This window comes from Lytechinus variegatus, chromosome 7, assembly GCF_018143015.1.
Source record: "Lytechinus variegatus isolate NC3 chromosome 7, Lvar_3.0, whole genome shotgun sequence".
In the NCBI taxonomy this organism is placed as follows: Eukaryota; Metazoa; Echinodermata; class Echinoidea; order Temnopleuroida; family Toxopneustidae; genus Lytechinus; species Lytechinus variegatus.
In genome coordinates, this window is record NC_054746.1 from 22,672,689 (window position 1) to 22,685,744 (window position 13,056).

Sequence of the window (13,056 nt, forward strand, 5' to 3'; positions counted from 1 at the left end):
AACGGGGGTCCTTGGAACGGATCGCCAGTTTGTGAGTGTGTATGCATCCCGGTCACGCACATGATGCAGCTAGCGCGGCCTCTGCCGGGTGCGCTCGTGCAGAGCTGAGGCGATGGTCGGACATTGCTCTGCGGCCGCTTTTCACCAAAATTGCAGCTCATTGTAGCAGATCAATGCGATCGGAACGGTGTAACGAAAAATATGCGAAGCTTTGGAGTGGATTTCTTTCCTTTTTTCGCTCAATAAGAAGTAAATGCTATTCTTTGGAGCGGCTTTCTTTGTTCTTTTTCTCAATAAGACAAAATTGCTATGCCTTGGAACAGAAATTTGAGTGTAAAAATGGGGGTCCCCTCCGCGGCACATACCCACTATGCATTATATACTGAGTGCCCCCCCCCCCGGGATGAGTTGAGTAAAGTTAGCTTAATGACCACTTTTGTGTGCAAATAATTTAGTCTCCTAGTAAAACCCAGGATTAACGTTACCTGTTTTGTTGGGGTCTTTCATAGATTGTCTTGAACATGTTGACAATGCATGGTCGATCCACAGATCGTAACGGGCCTTTCCACAGAAAGATGATGAAAAGTTGTCAAAAAACACATGTTCAAAGGCTTTATATTATCAAAATAACAAAATATGTTCAAGGTTGCTCATCAGTGATTTTGTTGTTTTCTCAACTTTTCCCATAGAAAACACACGTTCGGTAATACGATACCTTTTTAAGTGACCAAAATATTTCACATGCGAAGAAGGTTCAGATTGAAGCTAATATTGTAAAAAAGAAAAAACGATATAGGCAAAATGTTTACATATTTATAGGTATTGTGTATTCATAGTAAATTTTGGTGAATTTTATGAGAATAATGTATTCAATATGATTGAATTCATAAAAAGTGTTTGATAATACGATCCATTACCATGCAATAGGCCCAACGTACAGAGAATCTTTTGCAAGGTTTAAACAATTCAAGCAACAGCATTGTAGAATCCTCTCCTATCAACACAGCTTTGGTGCTAATGCAGTTTCACATTGGCCGACTTCAAGCAAATTTCCCCACTAGAAATTGTTTACAAATGTCATGGCAAGTCTCTCAGTCGCATTTCGAGGTCAATAAACAATATGTCGACTGCTTTTCCAAATATTGCGATCGGCTTCGATCTCGACATAATCGTTTAAATTCTCAGACATGGCTTTGCAATAATTGTGATATAGACTAAAGTTAGCGGCCAAATCATGTGAACATGCAGAGAAAAAACGGGTGAGCTGCCCCAGGCAAATGTTGTGCTGCATGCCTCATTTCTGTAACAATGTGACATTACTCATTAGAACTTACTTTATCTTTACCAGAAAATTCCATATATCCCTACAATTTTTTTAACCTTGCAAATTTAAATGCAAAATTCAGTGACCTAAAAATGTCTTTGAGATAAAAAAAAATGAAAATAGCCATAATAATTAGCATTTTGATTGTTGTTGAAGATTTTATAGAATGTTGGCATTATCGGAAAGAATCAAATTAAATGGCAATTGAAGATTGACTTAATGTTTTTCAGTTTCTGAAGATTTTTGCCAGGGACCGGCAAATGAATTACACCTGATGAACACCCTACTCTTTGAAGAATAGTGTATCGGTTTCAATGTGCATGGGTCGTGACTAGACAGGAGGCTTCTAGAGAGTAAAAATCATTTACTAACGTAAGGTTACTCTCAACGAAGCCAGGTCTTCCTTTCTATTCATTTGCGTGTACCACCAAAAAACCTAAAACTTTCGCCCTCGAGATTTTTACTTTCTTTCTAAAAGATCTAGCCCTAAATCATGTACATGGGATACAACTTCATTTCCGACATTTCTACGCTATGGATTTTATTTTTAAACAAGAATTCATCAAAAAATGAGAAAAATATCATGAAAAGACGGAAGAGACTTGCCCGATGTTTACGCCGCCATCTTGTTTCCTATTGTTCTTCCCCAACGTTACGCGACGCAAGCGTCCGTATCGTGGGTGAAGAACAATAGAAAAAAAGAAAGACCATTTCATGCAACAGGCCCCTGGTTTTTTGGTGGTACACGCGAATGAATAGAAAGGAAAGCCTGGCTTCGTTGAGAGTAAACTTACGTTAGTAAATGATTTTTACTCTCTAGAAGCCTCCTGGCTAGTTGTGACTACATAGGACCATCCTGATGGATGGAGTGTTTGGTGTTCCCCTCAAGGCCAGTCAATATTATTTAATTATTAAACAGTGTCTAGGTTAACTGGCGGGGGATAAAAAAAAGACTTCACCAAAAGTTGCTATTATTTCATATTTTTCATCTTTAGATCCATAAAATGGCAATCTATTTTGCATATTACCTTTTAATTGTATTGATGTAGTTGGAAGCTATCGAGAAAATAAAGAATATTCACCTCTTTCTCGACTTTGAAAGATTGTTTTATGATGTTACAAAAAAAAATCCTTCACCAAAAGTTGCTATTAAAAATTTGGGTAGTTTCCTACTAGATCAAAACAATTTTAAGGACATATGGAAAAAAAATGGCCATTCCGTGAGTATAAAGATGTAAAACGTGAAATTTCAGCAACTTAATAGAAGTTTTTTTTCTCCCCTAGGCCCTAGATTTATATACGGTTAAACTGTTGTCAAAAATAGGTAAATGTTCATCTTGCGATTGAATGGCACACGTTATATTAACTGAGCTTTGGGCCATTCCAGAATTGGTCAAATTTTTACTTGCTTGCCAGTTCATTCTGTTCTTGGTAATATTCTACCTGGACCAGGGCCCAGGCTTAACCTTGAAATATATGCAAGTTATCAATTTTCTTATTTTATAGTTATCCATACTGTGCATAATTCTTAAATAATATTAAAACATTTCAAGGCTAAAGTATTTATTACTCATTCACTAGATCAACATTGACATGAATATAGTTCTCTTCCCCCCTCCCCTCCATCAGTGAAGAACAGACCAACCTGTGTGACAAGGGATAATGTCATGGCTTGCTCAGAATGAGTGAAGAAAATACTTCAGCCGGGTCTGCATTAGTGGAAGCGATTCCGCCCGACGGCCCAATAGGGGGCGTCCCACTTGCCAAACCCATTCATATCCAGCGTCTGGAACAAGCTGTCCGCTTGGACTCATTTCTTGACTTTGTGGATCGGTGCATGGAAGAGCCCTTAGTGTAAGTAGATCCTTAGTTTGAGTTGTCAAAGTAAACATGTAGTTAATTCTTGGAGTATGCTTTATTTGGAACGAGTCATGACAACACCAGAATCTGTCAGATGCAATTCAAAATTTTCCCATTCTGGTGTTCCCACTAACCAAGTGACAGCAGCAAAATTAATGCTAATGAGTTGTATCAGGTAAAGTAAAATGTTCCACAGCATAGGAAATACATAAGGGTGATAGGCGATTTCGCCCTCATGACAGACACACTCGCCCTTAGATTTTTAATGTGCTAAGTTTTGGGGCAACCATCCTTACTGAAGTTGCCCTAATAGCTGCCATAAACAGTATGCATTCATTTTTGCTGCTGCGGGTACAAAGGATCTCCATCCATGATGTGATGTATGCCTGAAGTTGCAATTTGACGTCTGCAGTAACAAAAATAGTACATGATACGAGGGCTGTGAAAGATTCTGTGCTATCCAAATACTGGTAGATTTATAAAAAAAAGAAAAAAAGAGAGCTTATATCTCATTCCCTCCGTGACATCATCAGTCAATCTTCATCAGATAGTTCGTAACATTAACAAAGGGACAGTGGTATGTATTTTTCCAGAGCAAACCACCTGTTATCAGACATGCTGCAGCATCACCAGCAAATGAAAGGCAATGTAAAGCTATTTTATGAAAGCATGTGATTCTATTGTGAGCTTGTGCTGAGTTGAGTTACATAACGTTGACATCTGTAAAATGTTAAAGCGCAGTCATGTATGTCCTATGATGGCCATACAGCGGCTTGAAACCTGCTGTTTATATAATTTTTGTGTGTGGTTGGTATAGACATCCATAAAAAAATGGCTGTTTTCGACTTACCATGTGGACACCATAGGGGGATGTGACTGCAGCATTGGTGATGCTTATTCAGATTGACAGGTTATGTCACTGAAGGAATGAGATCTGAGCTCTCTTTTTAGGGGTGGAGCTTAGCAAGTTAGAAAATATTCTTTTAAAATTTGTTATAAAAATCTATGAAACAAGTTTGGATTCGTGAATTGTCATCATGGGTTGTAGCACTATGCATCAATAGGAATCAACTTTGATTTGTATGGCACCTTATAGGTTTGGAATTGGAAATCAACATGTTATGATATGGATAAAGAATTTTAGAAAGAAGTTTACTTGTTTCAAATATGAAAATCCTTGATTGTTATTGTTTCTTCAATGTGTTAAGTTTCTGACATCCATTTTAATCTACTATTCAGACCTTATTGGAAGAAAGTACTCCAAAATCTCAACAAATTACGAATACTTACTAGCCACAAAACAAGATTGCACTTTGCTATAATCATGACAATCAAAACATTGTGACTGCACTCGATTCCATTCGATCATTTATCGAAAACATTCACAAGTGCAAGCTCAAGTTTAGCGAAGTACCAATTAACTTAGAAGGCAGCACAAGGCCGTGTGTTGCTGCCCTCTACATTAAAAAATGTACAGCACAATATCAAAATGGTGGAAAGGCAAAAGACGTTTACTGCTCAGAACGAAGTCCAAAAAGCCCCCAAAATTGTCAAAACTTCATCCAACCCTAAAATAATGCTAATAACGTGAAAGGCGAGGATGTATTTATGCTAATTATGTTTTTTAAAAGATGTTATGTAATCGTTTACATCCGATGAACACAGATTTTAAAGCGTTCTTGGAACAGTGGCAGATAAAAAATTTGAATTTGAGTCTGATTTTTATTGATCAATTGTAACTCTTGGTAAGAAAAGACTTTTGGGGTCTGTTGTGTAAAACTAGTCTTCAAATAGGTTGGAAGTCTGCGTTTGATGTTTGAAATGCATCTTGATATATGCAACTCCAGGAATAAGAAATAATGCTTGCAGAAAATGCTGAAATTGAAATTATTCATAAAAATGGTTCTGAATAAGACCTAAATGATTCATGACATGTACATAAATGTTTTGTCCAATTGTTGTCTCATTTTTTTTCAGAGAGGAAGAAGCAACAGTAAAGGACAGAGATATAGAAGAGGTTGGGAAAGAATTTGTACCCGAGACTCAGTCAAATCCTGTCATTGACCAGGATTATCTAGCAGATGTTAAATGTGATCAAGATATTGTTGACACTGATACATTAGCCAAAGCAGGTGAGTTTGGTTCATAATAAATCTGTTTGTGTGAAAGGGAAGGAAATGAAAATGGAAGATTTCCCTTCGTTGGTGAATTAGATTGAGAAGGAAAGAGGGAAGCTGGCCAGTGTGATGTTTGATGAAGATGCATAAATGTTGATCTGTTGTTAGGTTCCAAATCATATTCTTAATCATATTTATTCTCATTTAAATTGAAACCATTTAGATTAAAATTCTTTTTGTTAAAGCCTACCTTTAGACTTGGTAAATCCCCTAAAATTGCATAAGCATAATTGCATAATTTCAACTCATTAATAGATTATACATGAATGTGTGTACTCTAAAGCAGTTGTGATGTCAAGGATATGAAATAAAAACATGTTAATTAGATAAATTGACCATTTTACATCCAATTTTATTTTGATTGGGTGCCTGATCACAATAAAATATCTGTGTATTTATAAAACCTCTTCTAAGCACGGGATGGACTAGAAATTTCAGAATATATCTGTAGCTATCTATTATCCAGTTACTAAAGTTGTAAGTTGTCAAAGGGCTCTTTTTAAATAAAAATGAAAATATTCTTGAGAGAGTGCACTAGATGCTAAATATTTAGATTCTGAAGCTGGAAAATGCCAAATTTAAATTCTAATTGCTGAAAAACATCGAATAACCACTAAAGAGAATATAGGAGCCGCTTATGCGGCAGCGGCGGTTGGGGAGTCGTCAACATTGAAATCCTAACCAAGGTTAAGTTTTTTTTTATGTTATCATAACTTTAAAGTGATATGGATCTAGTTAATAAAAACTTGACAATAAGAGTAGTCAAGTGTCACTGATCGTCTTGCTCGTGTTTCAGGTGACATGATAAGGTCAAGTCATTTATGGTCAATGAAATTTTACCATATTGGGGTATTTTTTTGTGATGTCATAATAACTTTTAATGTTTATAGATCTAGTTCATGAAACTTAGATGTGAGACTAATCAAGTATCACTGATCATTTTTAAGAGTTTCAGGTCACATGATCAAGGTCAAAGGTCATTTAGGGTCAATGAACTTTGTGGTATCAACTTTTCAAGCCTTTCTTCCTTATCTTGTGTACTATGGGTTCCATTAACATATCATTCAATAATTTTAAAAAAATGATAAATTTCCTGCATGTTGAAGTTTGTCATTCATGCTTTAATGAAAGAACCTGCTACTTATTATTAGTTCATTATGAATCACTGATACAAGCATGTTATGGATATATTGACACCCTTCACAAGTTCACATTTTGGAGCAGCACACAAAATTAAAAATTTGAAAGTTAATTATTATATTATTTGACTGTATTTTTATTTTTTATTTTTGCCCATCTTCCTCTGATATTTTTCTCTCATTTTTCTGTAATTTTTCTTCCACTGATAAGGATTGGTTTCTCCCTCACAGTATACAGCCATGATATAGGCCCAAATTAACAAAGGTGGTTTCAATGAAGAGTGGTTTGGAACCAGGATATTTGCAGATTTCATGTACCATGTACATTAAGTAAGATTCAATGAATATGCACACTTATCACAAGGCATTAAATTCACATGCAATTCTGCATTATATTCTCATTGTGTATTCAAATGAGGCCACAGTTATGAATAAAGAGTTCAATCAAACCGTAGCAACCAGAGTGAATTTAGCATTGTGTGACTAAGTGTGTATTTATCATTGGAACTTCTTGTGCTAAATCAAGCTTACAGTACTTATCTCCATAAAACATTGTTTTGAAATCACTTTGTGAATTTTGGCCTAGTAATTACTAGGAGGCAAGTAATAAAATAACTTAACATTTTCTGTCTTGCATTCTATCTTTGGTTTGACAGAGAGAAGATCAGACAAGAGAAAGTTTTTCAATTTTGGGAAGGTGAAGAAAAATAGGAGGTGGCTGAAGGTAAGATTCTTTAAATCTAAGTTTTTAAAATTTAAGGAGAGAGACAAAAAAAAATGAATATAGAATGTTATTGTGTCGGTTAAGATTAATTACCGAATATGTATGTAGGAAAGATCAAAGGCCGAACTTTTTGTGTTGTTCATTGATTTGTACAATTTACCTCAAAGAAATAAATAACAGAAAAATGTGTTTATCTGATAACAATGATTTATGTAATTTCAAAATTATATCTCTCTGGAGTCATAAAGTCTTTATCTGGTACATAGTCACTAGACAATAATTTGTTTTATGGAGCTTTGCATAATTATGGAAGTTTGCCTTAGATTTTTGTACATATTTCTTATGCTTTTGAACCAGAATAGTGACATCTAATGGCAGTAGGTAATGATATCCATATTGAGTAAATACGTTGCAAACAATATTAAGTGATCATTGGTTGTACATATTTCTGTAAGCTTAATAAATGTGTCAAGATTATATTATGTCTTCTTGAAATCTAAACTTAAAAAAAGACTGACATGAGTTACCAGCTGTGATGACCTTGGTCTAATAATACAGAGATTCTGGTTAGTCCTTTGACATCTAGTTGCATCTTATTCAATCAAAATCATTTTGTGTTATGGGGGCATGGTACCAAAATATTTAGGATTTTAAGAAATGTTCCATTTCCTACCACACATACACACAAACAGGTGTGTTGGCTCAGTTGGTTTAGTGTCTGTCTCACAAGCGAGAGGACGGAAGTACAAGCCCCGGCCGCGTCAGACCAAAAGATGTTAAAAGATGGGAGTTGCTGCTTCCTGTTTGGTGTTACAATGATTTGAGGGATTGGGCAGTGTCAATCTGGCACTGCTCAGTGGCTGCAGGGCCCATGATCAATTGGGCAAAATGACTTTTTCACAGGATTTCTATTTCTGAATTCTGTTTCGAGCAATAAAATATTGATTTTTTTTTTATATTATTACAGGCCATACTATTAAGTGACTCTTCCGATCTTGAGGATGAGGAAGAGGAAGACAAGTCTCTCTCAAAAAATGACCTTCGGGAAATGCTAAGACTTCACAAATTTGGGAGACAGTGTAAAAACCAGTTCTACATAGAAAGCGAAGTAAGTTTGGAGGAAATATCTTTATAGCTGGGCAAAGTCCAGTGATGAGCGTTCATTCATTTTGATTGTTTCGATAATTGAAATTATATTAATAAATAGATCTTGTAGAGTGCATATTACATTATGATATATGGTCTTTAGATATAATTGTATTTATATTAGGGGCCATCATACATCATCTAAAGAAAAGGCAGAAGTATGGTTAGGTGGCAAATGGCCTTAGCTAGAATGTAGGCAAACCAAATGTAATTGCTTGATAAGATATTAATGTTCTGGAATTGTACTTTGATAATATCTTTGCAGGGTATTGTTGTTTATTAACCTTTCATTGGCAATAGTTCTTTTTAACTTAATTTACCGTTCATATGGATATTTCTTTTGTGTGGATTTGAAATGTAATATTCCATTACCTGTTACAAATGAATGAACTGCAACATTGAGAATTCAGTTAACAGATATATTTCATGTTTGGCATGTTGTCGAGAATTGATAGTGAAGAGGTCTATTTATACATGTTTTATTTGTTTATTTTCATTTAATTTGAATATTTCTCTCCTTTCTGTAGCTTCAACAATACCAGTACTACAGTGCAGGACTTTTGTCAAACTACGACAAATTCCTGGACCATCAGAGGACAATCCTTGGCCCCAAGAAAGCCAAGAAAACTTCCAGCAGTAGTAAAATCAAAGGTGAGTCAATTCTTTTCTCAAAGCTGTTGATAGCTAGTACTTCTTTGAAATCAACTTGACTTGACTGTTTCTGGATATTGCTGCATGATATACCGTATTTTTCGGAATATAAACCGCGGTCGTGTATTAACCGCACCCCCAAATTGGGAGGCTCTAAAAAAAATTTTTAAAAATGGCAAACCGAGTTTGGTAGTTATTTGGATGACCAAATTTTACTAACACTTCTTGACAGACCAAAAGATATATTACTAATTTTGGTATTTCAAATAATGGTTACTTCATTCTTTAACTTTATATTTCAATAAATATAAATTATTTCTTTGTACAATAAAGAAAAAAAAAGACCATGAAATGGCAGTATTGTATATCAAACTTATAGTCTAAAAACAGAAAAAGAAAACAAAGTGAGGGAAAAAAATTAAGAATAGAGGACATTTTTTATTGCCTATTTTCTAACCGATTACGATTACATGCCTACTGTAAAGCATTTTCAATGCACTTTTTAGGTGTAAAAAATAAGTTTTCATTACAAAAAACGAGGTTTTTTTTAAGAAAAAGCTGAACATAAAATGGCATTTTTTAATATCAAAATTATGGTATAAAAAGGGAAAGGTTTTTTTTTATATTCAGAGAAAAAAACAAGAGAAATAAAGAATAAAGGACATTATTTATTGCCTTTTTAATAACCCATTATGATCGATTACATGCCTATTGAAGAGCATTTCCCATGCAATTTTAGTTGAAAATAGTTTTCATCACAAAACAATCAGGGTTTTTTTTGGAAAACATTTTTAAATTTATCTTTACAAAGAAGATTTTTCAAAGAAAACTTTGCAAAATATACTCCCTATTTTTAGTAACCAACAAATAATTATACATTAAATATTCTATATAATTGTTGGTTCCAGCCAAGTTAATATTACCGAAAAAACAGTCAATTTTCTGACGAAATTTGGTTGTTTCTGTGTATAAACCGCACCCAACATTTCAAGATTATGAAGCGGGGAAAAAGGCGCTGTTTATACATCGGAAAATACGGTAAACAAAGTTGCTGAAATTGTTTTTTTTCTTGTTATGTTTAGAAAAACTCAAGCGAGAGAGAGAAAGGAAAGAAAGCGAGGAGCAGGGTGAGCCACAGGTAAGGTATTTCATGAAGGTTTCATCTGAGAGTGGCACTACCTTTTGCATGTTAGAGCAATTTTACGATCAGCTCTCATATGGGATATGCTACTATTCAGTTTGAAACATGCTGGACTATCCGGTTGTGATATTACATCTCCACCATTTGTCCTGGGGGACAAGACCTTTTGGTTAAAGAAGTGTTTGCAGTTTGCAAGAGTGGAAAAATACATTATTGCCACATAAAACAGCATGAAACAGGATAGCCACTCTTTTATATGGCCTGGTAGCTTAGTTTTTGGAGATAGGAAGCTGAGATATCAGCAGGATATTCCTTGATAAATTATAATGTCATTAAAAGTGATACCCCCCAAAAAATAAAAAAGGAAAAAAATGATATATAAACTTAAAAAATAATATAAGAAATAAAGTTCAATCGATAAACAAAATTTGAGAACCTATCAGCCCACTGTTGGATTGAAATTTCATGCCTTGTTAGGCTTTGTGTGGTGTATATGTTGTGGCGATGATGTTTCCATTGTGTTGTTGTTTTAGATGATGCAGGAGTGTGTCTCAGACTATGATGGCTCAGTAGCTGTGTTTCAGGATGCTAATAGAAAGTTCACCTCAATCAAGGACGTTGATGCCAGAAGGAAGAGAATATGGCTGGCCATTGCAAAGAGAGATATCCCCAAGGTATTTCAACTGTTTCCATGACATATTTTTGTTATGTCATAGGTATCTGTAAAAGTTTTGTATTTCATGCTCGAATGTGGTATGTAGGGTTTAATTTTTCTGCTTCATTTTCAAATTGAGAATAGTGTTGTTTTATAGCATCTTAAAATTTTATGCAAAGAGAAAACCGCAACACAACCATTTTATTTCTTTGCGGGGGGGGGGGGGGGGGAGTTGGTCAGGATTTTATGGTTTGAAGGTAAAAAGCTCATCCTAGTATTAATTCAACCAAATTGTGAAATTGAAGACAGTGTCTCATTTGACATCTTAATTTAATTTTATTTATTTGCTGGGGGGGGGTCAGGAATCAGGATTTCATGTTCTAAAGGTAATAAGCTCTTCCTAGTATGAATTCAATTACTGTATAAGAAGACAGTGAATTGATATAGATGAAGATACCAAGATAGATGTAATAAAACTCCTGTGAAGCTATAACAAGTTATGTAGTATTAAAAGATATTGGATCCTGAAGTTCCTTTTTGAATAAGCCCATTTTCATTTGTCACAAGAAATCACATTCTATGCAAATGTCTCAAAGGAGAATTTTACCTACTTGTTTCTTGTAAGTCCTTGGAAAGAGTGTCAATTCAAGTTATTTAAGCAATTTTATGATCAATTAAATGTTAAAAAAAAAAAATTAGTGATGAAGAATCCACTCAATCGTATACACAGGCCCACAAACATCGTGCCTCTGTGCACAACAACATACTGACAAACTGTCGGAAGATGGCGCAGGGATGCCAGAAGGAGCTACGTCGTGCAGCCATCCAGTCTCAGAGGCTGTGCAAGGAAACTCCTTACAAGGCAAGACGTCTTACCCGAGAGATGATGGCATTCTGGAAACACTATGAGAAGGTGGAGAAAGAACATCGCAGGAAGGCTGAGAAAGAAGCTCAGGAACAGAGGAGAATCGATGATGAGTTTAGAGAGGTGGGTTCTTTCCAAGTTGAACACTGTGTTGTAATTCCTTTGGATTAAGGAGGGTTCTGGGCCCAGTTTCAGTTATTTTCATTTGTTTAAATTTCTTTTATTAATAAATGTTAAAGCCACCTTGCTATCTTAAGTATTTCAGAAGTAAGAGTTACATGTGTTGCTTTCTTACATCACCATGCATGTCTGTATTATGTTCTGGTGATGTTGTATTTCTTATTCGATGCAGACCAAACTGTTGTGAAAATAAAAAATGTATTATTGGTAATTGCTATAAATATTGATCATAATATCATCAGTTCTCATAATCGTATCAGAATTTTTCTTATACATAATGGCTATCTAAATCAACAATGTCTATTCACTACTGTTTGTTATGAGTGGTTGAGCTTCTGAAAATGATTATAATGCATCCATGACCATTCCTTCCCTCTCACAGGCAAAGCGTCAGCAGCGCAAATTGAACTTCTTGATCACGCAGACCGAACTCTACGCACATTTCATGAGCCGTAAGCTGACTGGCCAGGGGGAGGAGGAGAGAAATCGCATACTCAATATGTTAGATGAGAAGACGCCTCAACGACAGCGTACCGTCAAAGAGGGCCTTCTGGTGGATATAGAAACAGATGATTATGGTAAATCTGTGAATGTACATTTATCTCAGTGGTCCTTGATGTAGACTAATTTTGATATTCAACAAATTACAGAGTATCAGAAAGATTTGAACATTTAACTAAATACATAGATATTGTAATCACAGATTTATTCATACTTTTTTTAACTTACTCGAGTATTCAGAGTTTGTTCTGGAATACTTGGCAGTGATATAAGTGTGAAATAAAACTGGTGAAAATACTGTAGCTTGAACAGTATCTCAGCAATTTTGTGTAAGATTTTCTATGTTGCATCTTCCACCCTTGTTTGTGTTGTTTTGTATGAGGAGGGAAAGGAAGTTCGGGTACTAAAACAACTTTAAGGAATACTAGTATATTCGATTTCACACTTGTACAATTGCCCAAATTCCCCCAAATATTATTTGAGTTTGTATTATTTGAATAATCGATAAAATTAGATAATCAATTTTTATGTAGTATTTATTTTGAGAAAAAAAAAGGTTGTTCAAGCTTAAACTTTTTTTTCAGATGAAAAATATATATATTTTTAGCTCATTACTTTTATATGAAGTTAAGTTTTTAATATACCTGAATGTGGGAAAATATTCCAAGATTACTGGATATTGATTGACATGAT

General features: G+C 34.8%; 1 protein-coding gene across 2 annotated transcripts in view; it reads left to right on the forward strand.

Moving 5' to 3' along the window:
* Positions 1-13,056, forward strand: part of LOC121418779 (chromatin-remodeling ATPase INO80-like) — a 111,964-nt gene that overhangs the window by 5,655 nt on the left and 93,253 nt on the right. The window contains exons 2-10 of one of the 2 annotated variants that reach the window (XM_041612881.1): positions 2,928-3,178; positions 5,162-5,316; positions 7,157-7,224; positions 8,192-8,332; positions 8,898-9,021; positions 10,104-10,159; positions 10,696-10,836; positions 11,548-11,805; positions 12,245-12,440. In XM_041612881.1, the coding sequence (XP_041468815.1) occupies positions 3,006-3,178; positions 5,162-5,316; positions 7,157-7,224; positions 8,192-8,332; positions 8,898-9,021; positions 10,104-10,159; positions 10,696-10,836; positions 11,548-11,805; positions 12,245-12,440 (1,312 nt within the window). In that variant the 5' untranslated portion in view covers positions 2,928-3,005. The remainder of the gene's footprint in view (positions 1-2,927; positions 3,179-5,161; positions 5,317-7,156; positions 7,225-8,191; positions 8,333-8,897; positions 9,022-10,103; positions 10,160-10,695; positions 10,837-11,547; positions 11,806-12,244; positions 12,441-13,056) is intronic. The other variant, XM_041612880.1, reaches the window with a different exon arrangement.